At 40.6% G+C, this 15,712-nt stretch overlaps 3 protein-coding genes across 3 annotated transcripts; 1 reads left to right on the top strand and 2 right to left on the bottom strand.

The window, feature by feature from the left end:
- Positions 1-3,328: 3,328 nt before the first annotated feature.
- Positions 3,329-5,693, bottom strand: LOC137725784 (ABC transporter I family member 19). Its single transcript, XM_068464568.2, has 6 exons — positions 5,441-5,693; positions 5,027-5,187; positions 4,825-4,876; positions 4,497-4,633; positions 4,246-4,332; positions 3,329-4,059 (listed from the first exon to the last, which is right to left on the bottom strand). The coding sequence occupies exons 1-6, from the start codon at positions 5,577-5,579 to the stop codon at positions 3,772-3,774; spliced, it is 864 nt and encodes a 287-aa protein (XP_068320669.2). The 5' UTR covers positions 5,580-5,693; the 3' UTR covers positions 3,329-3,771.
- Positions 5,694-6,898: 1,205 nt separating this feature from the next.
- On the top strand, positions 6,899-12,359 carry CHR8 (chromatin remodeling 8). The gene is made up of 8 exons (XM_068463976.2): positions 6,899-7,100; positions 7,220-7,346; positions 7,517-8,050; positions 8,179-8,584; positions 8,707-9,562; positions 9,821-10,430; positions 10,665-11,135; positions 11,320-12,359. Exons 2-8 carry the CDS (start codon positions 7,254-7,256, stop codon positions 11,971-11,973), a joined length of 3,624 nt encoding a protein of 1,207 aa, XP_068320077.2. The 5' UTR covers positions 6,899-7,100; positions 7,220-7,253; the 3' UTR covers positions 11,974-12,359.
- A 623-nt stretch (positions 12,360-12,982) lies between these two features.
- Positions 12,983-15,269, bottom strand: LOC137726190 (uncharacterized protein At1g03900). Its single transcript, XM_068465073.2, has 3 exons — positions 14,498-15,269; positions 14,142-14,411; positions 12,983-13,314 (listed from the first exon to the last, which is right to left on the bottom strand). The coding sequence occupies exons 1-3, from the start codon at positions 14,990-14,992 to the stop codon at positions 13,246-13,248; spliced, it is 834 nt and encodes a 277-aa protein (XP_068321174.2). The 5' UTR covers positions 14,993-15,269; the 3' UTR covers positions 12,983-13,245.
- Between the last annotated feature and the right edge of the window lie 443 nt (positions 15,270-15,712).

Here is a 15,712-nt window from a genome sequence, read left to right as displayed (position 1 = left end):
CCCATTATCCAATTAGGCCTCAAGGTAAGAAGGCTTCAAAGAGAAAAGGGAGTGCTTCCAAGAATGATTATGCAAACTTCATGGAAGAACTTACTCACCAAGGTGAATTGACTTTGGCGAGGGAACTGGCGAAATATGAGGCTGATAAGGCTAGAGAGGACGCAAAAGCTGCAGCTATTGAGAGAGAATTTCAGGCTAATGAGAGAGAAAGAGAGTTACTTAGGCAAGAAAGGGAACATGTTAGAGAAGAAAGACGGGCTCAACGAGATCGTGAGATTATGAACACGCCTTTAGAAGGGAAGTCTCCAAATTCTAAATTTTTTTGGAAGTCAGAGAAAGCGGACGTGGTGCGAATGAGGCGTGCAAGAGAAGCGATAGCAAGCCAAGATGGTCCTAGCATCACAAGAGAAGATCATCCTAGCACCACAAATTGGTTAAGTGATGATGAATATAGTAGTTTTTGTAATCGGAGCCCATAATTTTCCAATCACTTTGGGTTGTAATTTATTATTTATTGTTTGTATTATTTATGTTGTTTCCAATTTATTGAATATTTATTCAAATTAATTTGGTAAGTTATTTATACTAAGAGAATATTTATTGAAATGACAAAAACACACCAAATAAAATTACATAAGCATACCGAATAATAAAAAAACTCACCAAAAAAATTACATAAACATACTAAATAATAAAACACACCAAATAAAATTACATAAACATACCAAATAATAAAACACACCAAATAAAATAACATAAACATACCAAATTAAAAAAAACACACTAAATGAACTTAATTATCTTCAGCTTGTTTCAATGCCCACTGGTGCTCTATCAAGTCAATTTGCCGGGCATTGTGCATGTCTGGCATTTGAAATGCAGTATATTGTTGAATGAGCCTTTCATTGTAACGTTCATCCCTTTGTAATGACTCATGTTGCACGGGCTCATCGGTGGCGTCATGAGCACAATATATACGTGTTCTTGAATTGTTCATCGTGTCTGGCTCATATTCATCAACGGCTTCATAATCGTATTCATCTTCCACAATCATGTTATGAAGAATGATGCACGTCATCATGATGGATCGAAGTGACTCTACATCAAACAATCTGGCAGCACCCTTGACGATCGCCCAGCGAGTTTGGAGGATACCGAAACAACGCTCCACATCCTTCCTGCACCCTTCTTGACAGCTTGCAAAGTGTTTTTCCTTTGCACTTCGCGGACGTGGCACTGTTTTGACAAATGTTGACCATCGCGGGTAAATGTCGTCAGCTAGGTAGTATGGCCCGTCGTACATACGTCCGTTGACCTCATACGTGACTTTTGGTGCCTTTCCTTGCAGGACATCATTTAACACTGGGGATTGGGCAAGGACGTTGATGTCATTTTGAGCTCCCGGGACCCCGAAAAAGGCGTGCTAAATCCATGTATCAAAAGATGCCACCACCTCCAGAATGATACTTTTTGCTCATTTTCTGTCCCCATACGTGTCTTGTCATGCACTTGGATAGTTTTTCCACGTCCAGTGCATACAATCAATGCTTCCAATCATCCCAGAAAAACCACGCATCTCGGCCTTCTTCAACAGCCGTTCCAAGTTCATGTTTGTAAGTTTGCGGAGGTACTCAGCGGTGTAGATAGATTCGATTGCTCCGCAAAACCTCATCAGGGACTCAAGAATGGTTGATTTCCCCATTCTCGTTATCTCATCCACTTGGTCTGCAGATACTCCATATGCAAGCATTCGCAAGGCAGCAATAATTTTTTGCTCAGGCAGTAGATCCATAGCACCAAAAGCATCATTCTTTTGCACAAAGTAAGAATCGTGGTTGCAAACAGCAATCATGATTTTGTTGAACAAATGTCGTTCCATTCTAAAACGACGTCTAAAGTACGTATCAGGGAATGCACTATTAGGGACAAAATAATCATCCAAGAGTTCCATACCTTGTCGTTGCCTGCTTCTATCAAGGTTTCCGGAACGGCTGGGCCTGCAGATCTGAGCCACAGCTTGGATGACTCGACGGGAATGTGAGGCTCTGCCCATTCTTACTTCGTCATCTCTCCTTCTACGCTCCTCATCCTCTTCCCTCTCATTTTTTGCCCCCTGGTGATTGAACATTGCTTCTGATTAGTTAAACAATTCTTCCTCTTCCTCTTCCTGATCAAGTTCCCACATCATCCTTGAGGAAGAAGAAGACATTATAAGAAAGAAGCAGAAACTATGAATAATGGTACAGATTTTTGTGAAGAAGGAAGCAGAAACTATGAATAATGATAGAGATCTTGATAAAATTGGTGTGAGATTTGTGAGGATGAATGGTGGATTATATGGAGGATTCAGAAAGGATTAGGTTGTACATAATGCCACGTGGCATGCCGTCATTCGTTAACAATATGATGGAAATCTATCCTCAAAGATTGTAAACAAGTTATGACATGTGACGCGACGTGATTGGTTAATAATCTTATCATAAATCCATTACCAATAATTGTATTTTCGGATAATGGCACGTGGCATAACGAGTATGATTAAAAAATTTATCGAAAATCCATTCCCAATAATTGTCTTTTCGGATTTTATGACAAGTGGCGCAACGACAACGATTAAAAATCTTATCCGAAATTACAAATAAAATTATTTTGTATTATTTAATAATACTTCGGATAATGACACGTGGCGCAACGAGAACGATTAAAAATCTTATCCGATATTACAATTAAAATTATTTTGTATTATTTTATAAAAAAAAAAAATACTAATATTTTATTGCCTATTGCCAGAGCTATTGAAGTGTAACGGTGGAGATGCAAATGCTATTGCCAGGGCTATTACTATTCATTAAGGGTAGTTACTGTTCATAAGATGGATTGAATAGTGCATAGCCTGGGGGAGGACTCCAACACTGGAGTTGCTCTTATGGAGGAATTTTATTACGTTTGACCCAAAAAAAGAAAAAGAAAACAAGGTACAGTGCTCTCGATCACTACATTAAACCCTAACACGGACCCAGGTGCCTAGGGTGTACTGTAGCCCACCCCAAATCGTTAGCTGGGTTCGTGCCTGTTCAAACCCAAGAAAGCTACTAGTTGGTCGCTTATGATGCCTGTAAGCTCAGGTAGTAGAGAGATGGGTGAGGTGGTTCAGCTCCTCCTCTTATGAACCTAATAGCTTCTTAGAAAAGCTCAACTGTTGGAAATTTAAGCAACGCAATCACATAACTTAGTTATTATTCCCAAAGAAAACCGCGAAAAATTCGCATCGTGAGGCCCAAGGTGGAAAGAATAATCTTCAGTAAAGAGTAAAACTGAGACTAATAACTAAAAATTGAAGCCGTATCACATTCAGATTTCTCTATATCGCAAACTGTGCCATTGTACATCGCATGTGTTTTACTTGTGACACAAGTCACCCCTTTAGTGAATGTTTTCAAAGACACAAGAAGAATGTCTAAGACAATGTCCTCTATCAAATCCTATAAACCATGTGCCATTCGCATGTTGATGCTCCTATCACACGTCCCCTCTCGTCGAACGAATCTGTTTCTGCTTTTTCTATACCATCGGAAGGCAAAGCCAGATCAGGAAGGGGATTGCAGGCTGATCTTGTAGAAACAAACCCGAAAGCTACAACTGGGGATTTCATCTTACTGCCAACCTTATTTCTACAATCTAAAAGGGGAAATAATTGCTGATGAATGAAATTGCTTTTCTTACTTGTACATCTGACTTCGAATTTGATATTATCTCACAGCTTCTTTGAGATCAGCGGTAATACGCCATGTGCCTTGATGACGTGAATGGAGAACTAGCGAAAGGAGAGGCCTTTTTCATTTGGGCAGGGGGATTTGAGGATTTCTTTTTGTCAGACTTGGTCTCGGCGCGGAGCCAGGATTCAACAACAGAGAGCAGATTGACCGAACTCTTCAACTCATTAACCTCCGACAACTTCTCAGCCCTCTTTAGCTCACCGTCTTGGATGTAAGCCAGATGCGTTGCCCATGTCTCCAACCCATCAAAGATATGGGTTGCATATACAATTGTAGCTCCTCTCTATAATTTACACAAAAGGATGAATAATATGTCACAACAGAGAGCAATCAGGTCGAATGAATCAGTAAACGATGTTTAAACTACTTAACCCGACAATCAAAATTTGCACGATCATAATGGTGATCCTGGATAATACTCCAAGCAAGAAGCATGATATAATTTGTCGATGATAAATAATGTCAGTACCTGCTCACATTCTTCCTTGAAGAAATCGAGTAAGTCCATCCTAGCAACGACATCCAAGTCGACTGTTACCTCATCAAGCAAGAGAACCTGCAGATTTGTCAACTTCCTCTAGTCAGAACAATGTCAATACAGTCTACTGAGTTTTTAATCACAGACGGACTCGGACACAAGACGTAACCATGAATAAAACATGAAGCACACAAGCAGCAGTCATCTAACGTTACAAACCGATATTCGAGATCTCATTATACCTTAAAGGGATGAAGAAGTCCCATGCAGATTTGGACTCGACGCCGTTGCCCGTCAGATACTTTATGCATTCTCCACCGCAGGTCTATATCAAGCAGCTCAATCAACTTATCTCTCCTAACAGGATCAGTCCCTTCGACTGCCAAAAATCATGAGCAAACACAGCAATTCAATCGAAAATTTCAACAATATTGACAAGGAAGAACAATCTACATGCTCATAAATTGAAAGAAAACAAGAACATAATAACTAATAAGTAAAATTTCAGTGCTTATCATTTTAGCCAAAATTTAAGTGCTTTTAATTTCAGCAAAATTATAATTACCCCACCTCCAAAAATCATATGCTCAGCTGAGAAATCCCCCTGCAAGGGAAGTTCTCCCTGAAAATTTTGCAAAGACGAAATCTTTTCAGTTTCAGTATGCTCATAAAATTAAGTGCTTTTCAGCCACAAAAGCAAAATTGAAGTGCTTTTCATTTCAGCCAATAGCAAAATCCTTTAAATTGTAGAAGAATTCGTTTAACGACTTACAGCAGAGCCAACAGTTTTGGTCCAAGAGCCACCCAAGTAAGCCAAATCGCCACTGCAAACCAAATGCGTGTCATGAAAAGCTGAACAATTCAACACTCGCACCACATCTCTCCCTCCCACCATCTGCTTCCCAGCTAGAATCTTCAGCAACGTGGTCTTACCTGCAAAACGAGACCACGCCGTATCCAAACCCAATCAGCTCCGAAGTGCAATTCGCACTGCATCCCTGGAAAATTGAATTTCCAAAAGTACTTTCTAACACTAGAAGCACTTCCGAGGCTTTTCCAGGAAGCACTACTTGGGTTTTGAATTTTAATACAATTTCGACATGTTAGTGAAAAAACACTTCTAACAAAAGCACTTATGAGCCGGAAGCAGCCTTAACGAGCCCAAAAACCCGGTTTTTTCAATTACCAGATCCATTGGCGCCGATGAGAAGGCATCGGGATCCAGGGGTTATCTCGAGGTTGAAATCGCAGAAGAGCGGGGGCTGCGGGTCGTACGCAAATTGCATGCCCTGGACTCTGATGCCGCTCGATGCCTCTTCCGCCATGTTTGCTCTGCAAAATCAGGTAGCACAGAGGCGATGGTATTTTCTGCGGTCGTTTTATGGATGCGAGTTGGCCGATAAATAGGCGCCGACGGTGGAGTTGGTTCTGGCCTTGGTCACACGTGGCGAGTAAAGAAGTGACCACGTATTGTCAGTCTCGTGAGAGAGGAGAAATCTGGTGTGTAAACGGCCACGAGCTCAGAACTTATTGGCCAACCAGATTTGGGCTAGAACTGGTTGGAAAGGGCCCACTTGACATAGTTTACTATGTTGACTTTTGACTCTTCGTGTTAGGTATTGAATAAAAAGTGTCATAAAAATTAAAAATCAAACAAAATAGTATTTGCCACTTAATAGTATTTAGTATCCTTTTCATCTGTAAATAAAAATTTTATAGGTTTGATTATCGTTTAAGATGAAATTGAACTATATTATTATAGTAAATTTATTGTAAGACTTAGTTCACTCTCCTATTTCGTAATGTAAATATTGTTAAAAAAAAAAAAAGTTTTCCAGTTTTCCTTGTCCTATTTGGTTTGTAAGTATTCTTTATTCTTGTGCCTTCTTAATAGAGTAAAGAGTGAATTAGTCCCTTAATTATTATTCAAGTGAAAATTGAGTTTCTAAACTAATTTTTTGAAAAAATCAGTCCTAAACTAATTAAAATTTATCTATCAATTGCAACCCTAGTGTTAGATTCGAAATTATTTTAATTCAATTTTTCGTCAATGTAAGACATTTAAATGAACGAGACTTGACTGCTGAAGATTCAGCAGCATCCATGCTGATCACCAATCAAGGCTGGACATGTGTCAAAATTGTGAATTTTTTAATCACAACTTGAACATGTGCCTAGTCATGATTGATGATTAGTAAGGAGTGTTGCTGATTCTCCAAGTTCTATCCCACTTGAATTACATGTGATATACTTTGAAGCATATACATTGATAGTTTTTTTCTTATGACTTTAAGGACTTACATTAAAAAATATGTACAGATTTAACATTGACATGTAAATTAGAAATTAGTTCGCCATCAATATAGAACATTAAAGACTTGTAGGCGAGAAAATTACAATAATTCAAAATGTATTATGTATAAATCACATGACTTGTTGATGAAAAATTAAATAAAATATCTTTGAATATAATAGTAGATTGAGAATAGCAGTTTATATAAATTGAAGGACTTATTTTATTGAAAAAAATATTAGTTTAAGAACATAATATTTACTGAAGCGATGATTTAAGGACTATAACAGCAGTGAACGACATGTCGTGTATTTACAATGCATTAAAAAACCCGCGGGACCGGTAGTTACTAGTCACGCACTCGCCGCGAAAGTGAGAAAGTCGAGGAAGTTGACTTCTCGGAGACGACTGCGAGGGTGCGCAGGTTAATAATCGTGTGCCCCTTACGCGCCATAGAAACCGCAACCGAGCAGTAGCTGCAAAACCCTCTCACAAAAGGAAAGAGAAAGAGAGAGAGGATTTCGCTTCTGCGAATCTGTAATATCTGAATTCGGTACGTAATTGATCGAATTCGAATTCCGTTTGATGTTTTGTGGTTGATTTGTGTATGATTTTTCTGCCTAATTTGATTCGAATGCATGCTTAATTGCTTCTGCTAATTGAAATTATCAGATAAAATTGCCCTGTACTTCACATTTGCAATAGAATGGAGGAAGACGAAGATGCAATTTTGCTCAACAGTTTGAAAGGGGCGACGGCGGCGAATCCCGAGGATATCGAGAGGGACATTTTATCAGGGGTATGTGGAATTGATTGAATTTCGTCGTTTTAATCTTGATTACCCATTGCATTGCATGTAGATGATCGAAAGTTTCGAAATTGTGTTTTTTTAGCTCCGAAAAGATGGGGAGAGTGATGGAATGGTTAATTGGATGTTAGGATTTGACAGTAGGTTGTTTTGAACTGCAGGTACATAATAATGGCAATGGTAGTAATGTTGGTGAAGTTGGAGGGAGTAATGAGGAGGAGGAACGCCTTGAGAAATCCGAAAGTATTGATCCATCGGTTACCAGTGGGGTCAAATTGTATAACAAATTGAGGGCAGTTGAGTTTGAAATTGATGCCGTTGAGTCCACTGTTGAACCAGAACAAGCGGGGAGTGAAGAGGGTGATCGTGATGGTGGTGATGGCACAGAGGCGGGAAATAAGGAAGATAACCTCCAGCATGCCCTGGCTACTGACCGGTTAAGAAGTCTAAAGAAAACAAAGGCGCAACTTGAGAAGGAGCTTTCGGATTTAGGCAAGGGAAGACCATCCAAGGGTATTGCGCGTGACAAAGTCTTATTGGATATTGTCAAGGACAAGCCTGCACCCAAGAGGAAGTCGAAACAAGTTCAGATATCCGGAAAAAAGCTAAAGAAAAGGATCAAAACGGTCTCATTTGATGAGGATGATGACTTTGATGCTGTGTTGGATGCAGCATCTGCAGGCTTTGTTGAAACAGTGAGTTGACACCCTTGAACTGAATAGGGTTCTTTAATATTTCTCAGCTTGTGTTGCTTTGTAAGATTTTTAATGTGCGGTGATTAACTACTACGAGGATAACTAAGTTGACGCTTTTGATATGCCAGGAAAGGGATGAATTAGTTCGGAAAGGAATTTTAACTCCTTTCCATAAGCTAAAGGGCTTTGAGCGCGGCCTTCAAGAACAAGGGCCATCTCGGGGCCGTAATGTTCCCGCGGAAGGAGGCAGGAGTGATGATTTTGTTTCAGCCAGTGTTGCTAGAGCAGTTCAGTCACTTTCAGAGGCTGCTCAAGCTCGCCCAGCTACCAAGTTGCTTGATCCAGAAGCTCTACCAAAGCTTGATCCACCCACTCATCCTTTTAAGAGGCTAAGGAAACCGCTTAAAATTCCTCAATCCCTAGAAAATGGTACACAGAGGACTAAAAGTTCAGGAAAGAAAAGGAAGCGTCCTTTGCCGGACAAAAGATGGAGAAAGCGCATTTCTCTTGAGGAAAATAATTTGCTTGAAAGTGGTATGTTCAATGTTGTCATTGCTTATGGTGGTGTTAGGTAGATGTGTGGCACTGTTAAATGTTTTCTCCTTGCTTGACTATAGAAATCTGTAAAGTAATGAGACGTGTTATTTTTCTTGCAGAAAACACTCCCAGCTGTGAAGAAGAAAACAAAGATGATGTTGGAGATGTAGATGATGATGAGTATCCACATGTTACCCTAGAAGGGGGGCTGAAAATTCCGGAGTACATTTTTAACGAACTCTTTGACTATCAAAAGGTAGGGGTCCAGTGGCTATGGGAACTGCATTGCCAAAGAGCAGGTGGAATTATTGGAGATGAGATGGGTCTTGGTAAAACCATCCAGGTTCTGTCGTTCCTCGGTGCATTGCATTTCAGTCATATGTATAAACCAAGCATTATTGTCTGCCCAGTTACTCTTTTGCGCCAATGGAAAAGGGAGGCTAAAAAATGGTACCCGAGCTTTCATGTGGAGCTACTTCATGATTCAGCTCGGGAGCCTGCCATTAAAAATAAAGGATCAAAGTCTGATGAAAGTGATTCTGATAGTGAAGGTTCATCGGACAGTGATTATGAGAGACCAGAATCATCTAAAAGCACCAAAAAATGGGATTCCTTGATCAACCGTGTTTTGAGGTCGGAATCTGGGTTGCTAGTTACAACTTATGAGCAACTCCGTATTGTAGGGGAAAGTTTGCTTGACGTTGATTGGGGTTATGCAGTTCTGGACGAAGGACACCGAATCAGGAACCCAAATGCAGAAGTTACTCTAGTTTGTAAGCAGTTACAAACAGTACATCGTATTATAATGACGGGTGCACCAATTCAGAACAAGCTGACTGAACTGTGGTCCTTGTTTGATTTTGTTTTCCCTGGAAAGTTGGGGGTGTTGCCCATATTTGAGGCTGAGTTTGCAGTTCCCATATCTGTTGGTGGCTATGCGAATGCTTCACCATTACAAGTATCCACTGCATACAGGTTTGCATTTATATCTTGTAAATACAAAAGGACCCAACTTATATTTAAATTCTCAGGCCTGGATGAATGCTTATATTTGTATGTCAAGACTTGTACAGAGTACTTATGTATTAATTTGTATACCCTTGAATATTAGAAATTCCATAACTATCTTAGTTTTAAATTGTTTATAGGTTGATTAGGTTCACCCTTGCAGACAAGTAAAATAAAATATTCTTGAAAACTCTCGTATTTCCAGTCTAAGTTTTCATTGGGCAGGTGTGCTGTGGTTTTGCGAGACTTGATCATGCCGTATCTCCTCCGGCGCATGAAGGCTGATGTGGACGCGCAGCTTCCTAAGAAGACTGAACATGTCATCTTTTGCAGCCTCACTGATGAGCAAAGATCTGCATATAGAGCATTTCTTGCTAGTTCTGAGGTGGAACAGATTATGGATGGTAATAGGAATTCACTTTATGGAATTGATGTCATGCGCAAGATCTGCAACCACCCTGATCTGCTTGAGAGGGAACACTGCGGCCAGAATCCAGATTATGGGAATCTAGAACGTAGTGGGAAATTAAAAGTTGTTTCACAAGTGCTTAAAGTTTGGAAGGATCAAGGGCATTGTGTTCTTCTTTTTACACAAACTCAGCAAATGCTTGACATTATTGAAAGTTTTCTGGTTGCTGATGGTTATAGTTACCGGAGGATGGATGGTCTTACTCCCATCAAACAGAGGATGGCTTTAATAGATGAATTTAACAACTCAAATGATGTGTTTGTTTTCATTTTAACAACTAAAGTGGGTGGTTTAGGAACAAATCTGACAGGTGCAAACAGGGTGATCATCTTTGATCCCGACTGGAACCCTTCAACTGACATCCAGGTATATTGTGGACTTACTATTCTTTTAATTTTCAATTTGATGCAGATGTTTGAACTTGGAATCTTATCTTCTCTCCTTGAAAAGTTTACCATAGAATCATAGATATGTCCCCTTTGCGAAATCATGAACATTTAGGAGGATGGATCCTTCTAGGATATTTCTGATTGAAATAGTGCCTACAGGATTTAACAGTTGATATTTTTGTAAACCTTGTAATGTGGGTGCTTTCAACAGGCAAGAGAGCGGGCTTGGCGTATTGGTCAAAAGCGGGATGTAACCATATATAGATTGATCACCCGCGGAACCATAGAGGAGAAGGTATATCATAGACAAATTTACAAGCATTTCCTGACCAATAAGATATTGAAGAACCCGCAACAGAGAAGGATCTTTAAAGCTAGAGACATGAAGGATCTTTTCACTCTGAGTGATGACAGAGAGAATGGGTCTACTGAAACAGCTAATCTGTTCGGTCAATTATCTGAAGATGCCAACGTCGTTGGTGTGCAGAATGATAAACCCGATAAGCAAGATTCTCAGAGAGGTTCTGTACGGTCTACCAATGGTGTTGTGGCTGACAAGGCAAATAACTCAGAGGCTGGACCATCCAGGAGGAATGGGAAAGAAAAGGCTGACCAGAGTGACGGTGAAGTAGATGAAGAGACAAATATTTTGAGGTGCCTTTTTGACGCCCAAGGGATACATGTAAGTTTCTTCACTTTGTTTACTGCATACACATTTTTTTTTAATTGATATTCCAGCTGTGGAACTTAAGTTGAAATAAACTTGTTATTACTTTTGTCTGAAATAATCAAGAAATTGTTCGGTTTCTTCCGTAATTTGTGTTCCCGTCGTTATTTTTAAAATGCTGTTCCAATTTTGACTTCAGAGTGCTATGAACCATGATGTAATCATGAATGCCCATGATGAAGAGAAGATGAAGCTTGACGAGCAAGCTTCCCGAGTTGCACAAAGAGCAGCAGAAGCGTTGCGCCAGTCACGGATGCTTCGAAGCCGTGATGGCGTGTCTGTCCCCACATGGACTGGGAAATCAGGAATGGCAGGTGCACCATCAGCTGTCCGTGGGAAATTCGGGTCTACTCTGAACTCCCAGTTGGTCAAGAATACCAAACGATCAGATGAAGGCCCCAGCAACGGCACAAATGGTTTTGTGGCTGGGGCTCCTGCTGGGAAGGCACTATCTTCTGCTGAATTACTGGCAAAAATTAGAGGAAACCAAGAAAGAGCTGTGGAAGCCGGAATTGAGCATCAGTTTAACCGAGCAAAATCCCTTGATGTTGGACCTTCTAGGACGGGTCACAACTTAGGCGGAGTGCAACCTGAAGTAGTGATTCGTCAGATCTGTACATTCATCCAACAAAGAGGCGGAAGTACGGATTCTTCAAGCATAGTGCAGCATTTTAAGGACAGAATACCATCAAAGGATCTTCCCTTGTTTAAGAATCTGTTGAAGGAAATAGCCAAACTGGAGAAAAACCAAAACGGAGCAGTTTGGGTTCTAAAGCCAGAGTTTGATCGTTAGTAATCTCAACCATCGGGTCATCGCTCGAGTGTGCCGATTAATTCCATCCGTTACCATTGTTAATATCTTCCGTAGGGCAAAGATGACCAGAAATTTCATAGTTTCTTTTTCCTGGTACGTTCTGGCACCATTTTGAACAAAACCACACTGATTAGATGCATTTTCTCTAGATAATTTACTCGTTCCATTTAACAGCGTTGCCCAGAAGCATATATAAGTTAGGTCAACTGGCCAGGACTTGAGTTCGAATCCTTCTTCTGTACATTAGAATAATTTAGAAGGTTTTTTTTTTAGCCAAAACGGTCACTGAAATTGGTATAATTCTTTACTTTGAGCCCTGAGGATTTAATATTGATAAAAATGGTCCTGAGGTTGTTTACTGTCAATCATTTTGATCATTTCTTGAAAAATTTATATTAAATTGAGGGTATTTTTGTCAACCATTCTACTTGAATAGGTGGTTTCTTCAATCGAACTAATATTTTTCATAGAAAGACCAAAATGGTCGACGTTGGACAATCTCAATGACTAATTCTATCGATTTTAAATCTCAAGGACCAAAGTGAGTTAGTTATGACAATCTTAGGATCATTTTTTGCTAAAAAGCTAGTTTAAAATATTGTTTGTGAAAAGGACACTGTTGACCTGAAAGAGCCATGAAGAATCTATGGACTTTAATTCTAGAAGTAACCTGCGAGGCACTCTTGCTTTGATATCCCGCAACACTAGCGGAAAGGAGGCCACAATAAAAAGCACTTAATAAAGTAGAGAATAAAGACAATTACTTGGGCTTTTGGCAATATATATTTAATATTTCAACGAAAACGACAGGGGAGTGATTTTCACACTTCCGTTCTCTCCTCGCGCACTCCTCCCCTTGGTTAATGGGCAAGACAGCGCTGTCATTGCAAAATTAATGAACGGAAAACGACGAACCAACTTATTTTAGTACAACAGAATGTCAAATTGAAATACTGCAAGAATTAACATCCAACCAAGAACAAGCAAATGAAATAGACAAGGCACACATTTCTGTATTTTATAGAGGCAAAAACATGAAACTGTAAGTTGACAATGTGCCGGCACAAAGGACAAAAGAAGCTCGAAAATATATTGCCCGGAAACATTATTTTCCACGTATGGATGTATTTGGTACCTTGTGCTTTCTTTCTTTTCTCACATATTCCTTCCTCTCACATTTTTTCCCTAAAAAATAGAAAAAAAATAATAATAATCGAAGACATCGATCATAATTAACGGATGCTCACACAATCAGAAGGCTGCCCATCCTGCTGCACTTGTCTTTGCCGACGCTGATCCGGTCGCTGGAGGAAGACTCCTCTGGAAATGTATCATCAGAAAACGCATCAGTAATCGGAATTATGGAAAAAGGGTTCTCCGAGAGGCAATGATAAGTAAAATGTCCATGAACCACTCATATTTGCACTGAAAGAGTTTGCAATTTTTTCCTTTATATGGGTGAAAATTGTATCGATCGACATTAAAACAAAGACGCATATTATTGCAGTAGAAAGCAGCTTAAACAAAAAGAAAAACAATAGCAATTGTGCAAGAAGTGAGCTGATTGTGAAACACACATGACAATAACTTGCGGGCAGAAAATAATGTCGGCTAGCTTCTCATTCTCAGCTAGCCGTTCTAAGAGGACTCGGAACCAACTTTCCAGGTAAACCAGGAATAAGGAACTGACAAAGGCCAGTATCAAATAAGTTAGGGACATTGATGACAAACATGCGCCATAAGTCACTCGAGATATACTTCGATATTACCATTCGAACAACACAGATACGATCAAAAGTCAGTAATATGCATAGACAGCAGAGACCTCCTGCCTATCAACAAACAATCAATGCTGAAGGTCTCCACACAATCAACAAGGATACAATCAAAATAAAACATGCCCTCCTACGCACTCAAGTTCAAATCCCGCTTCCCGTAATTTAGATCAGATTAGGATATTGCACGAATCATAAACACAAACGCTGAAAGTCTCCACGGAATTCCTAGCATTTTAGTTTTTTTATGGCAAATGCTATAGCTAATATTTACCAAAACTCAGACATTCCAAATTCTACAGATGAACAACAATTTCGGCTGAACAAGAATGCAATTCCATTCCATAGAAACAACGAGTAGCAATTGCTTACCTCAATCTGGGAAAGATCCGATAACGGGTCGGATCCACGTCTTGTGTTATCCGGCGACTTAACACCACCAGAGCTGATTCTAGCAGCAGCAGGGTCATTGGGAGGTGGTGGCAGAGCCGGCCTAACTTTCCCGGACCCCGGCGGCGGAGCCAACCCCAAACTAATCGGTTTCGCCTTGGCCGTCCCGGATAGCCCGGCTGAGGACAACATCCCGGCCCCACTCGTCGGCTTCGGCTTCGGCTTCACATTTATCCTTATCGTCTCACCTTCCTTCAGATCCCAAAGATTTACATAAATAAACGAAAATGTTCACTAAAAGTATGATATTAAAGTAAAAATTTTCAAAATTTTCTTACTTTCAATCTGTGATTGACGGCGGGATGAATATCGATGTGGCAGTCGTCGCTGGTTTCGCCGCCGTTGCTCTCCTTCTCGTGCTCCCTCTTCACGTACTTATCGTGGTCCGAAAGCGCCACGTTGAAATCGAACGCCTCGTTCCGCTCCGCGAATCCTAGTCCGATGAAGGCGTGCTTCCCGGTGCCGTCCTCGATCTTGAGCACGAAGTAGCGCGACGAGTCGAGCACGGTCTCGACGGAGGTCTCGCGCTGGCCCGGGTGGACGAAGCAGGCGGCGAACAGCTCGCTGGAGTTCGGATCCTCCAGCCGGATCTCGCACCGGTCCTTGCACGACACGACCCGGAGCCGACCCGACCAGATCTTATCGGACTGGAGCCACTCGCCGCACTTGTACCCGCCGGAAGTGCTCCGCGGCGGAATTTTGAAGACCGCGACCTCGCGGACCACGAGAAGCGTGTGCTCGAATGCCTCCTCCTCCTCCTCCTCGAACGACATCGTTTCGGGATCGAATTGGGGGCAGAAAGCTTCGAGCTTTTCCGGATTCTGATCGCGCAATGCGGCTGATAATTCGAGAAAATTACGAAATTTTGATTTTTTTTTTCGGATCAAATTTTTGGTGAAGGAGTTGGGGACTTGAAATTGGGGAGAATTTGATGTGAATTTGAAGAAATGGGAAAATGGTGGGGGGAAGGTTTCAAATGAGGGAGTCTGCGGAGACGTGGGTTCGAAGGTGAGGCAGTTTGCTTGAAAGGTCAACTGGAATTTGTCCAATGGAGGTGACGTGATATGACCATCTTGCCCCTTTATCCCACTCTCAATTTTTTTTAATTTTTTGTTGTTGTTGTGTCGATTCGAACTTAAGACCTGCTAACGTTAAGCTGATTCACAAAGTAAACAAGTTATATGAGATCATGAGATGCCAATCGACTTTGGTGGCAATCGAATCAAATACCTGATGACCCTAAATTGCTACACAAAATCAACAAATTACGAGAAATCCGCCTATCGATAATTTCATTTTTCATCTATTAGCAGGGCTCATTGTTTTGCAAAAATTAATGGCAAGGTCTTGTTTTGTTTACATGAGGCGGATTTAACTATGAACATATCCGAATTAAAAAATATGCCATTTTCTATGACTACTTAGAGCAACTCCACTCGGTATTTTTGCCGAAGCAAAAGGCCAAAGTTGCCCCTTTAGGCAAAATCCATGCC

The sequence above is a fragment of the Pyrus communis genome, chromosome 5 (assembly GCF_041283825.1).
Source record: "Pyrus communis isolate YQ-2024b chromosome 5, ASM4128382v1, whole genome shotgun sequence".
NCBI lineage: Eukaryota > Viridiplantae > Streptophyta > Magnoliopsida > Rosales > Rosaceae > Pyrus > Pyrus communis.
This window is presented reverse-complemented; position numbering and strand designations above follow the sequence as displayed.

Bases quoted from the DNA above. Each gene is read 5' to 3' on its own strand.
- LOC137725784 (XM_068464568.2), bottom strand. From the start codon at position 5,579: ATGGCGGAAGAGGCATCGAGCGGCATCAGAGTCCAGGGCATGCAATTT. The intron at 5,188-5,440 runs GTAATTGAAAAA...CTCGTTTTGCAG, and splicing joins CATCGGCGCCAATGGATCTG to GTAAGACCACGTTGCTGAAG. The intron at 4,060-4,245 runs GTACTGACATTA...TGTAAATTATAG, and splicing joins TCAAGGAAGAATGTGAGCAG to AGAGGAGCTACAATTGTATA.
- CHR8 (XM_068463976.2), top strand. From the start codon at position 7,254: ATGGAGGAAGACGAAGATGCAATTTTGCTCAACAGTTTGAAAGGGGCG. The intron at 7,347-7,516 runs GTATGTGGAATT...TTTGAACTGCAG, and splicing joins AGAGGGACATTTTATCAGGG to GTACATAATAATGGCAATGG. The intron at 8,585-8,706 runs GTATGTTCAATG...TTTTTCTTGCAG, and splicing joins AAATAATTTGCTTGAAAGTG to AAAACACTCCCAGCTGTGAA.
- LOC137726190 (XM_068465073.2), bottom strand. From the start codon at position 14,992: ATGTCGTTCGAGGAGGAGGAGGAGGAGGCATTCGAGCACACGCTTCTC. The intron at 14,412-14,497 runs GTAAGAAAATTT...TGGGATCTGAAG, and splicing joins CCGTCAATCACAGATTGAAA to GAAGGTGAGACGATAAGGAT. The intron at 13,315-14,141 runs GTAAGCAATTGC...ATACATTTCCAG, and splicing joins CGGATCTTTCCCAGATTGAG to AGGAGTCTTCCTCCAGCGAC.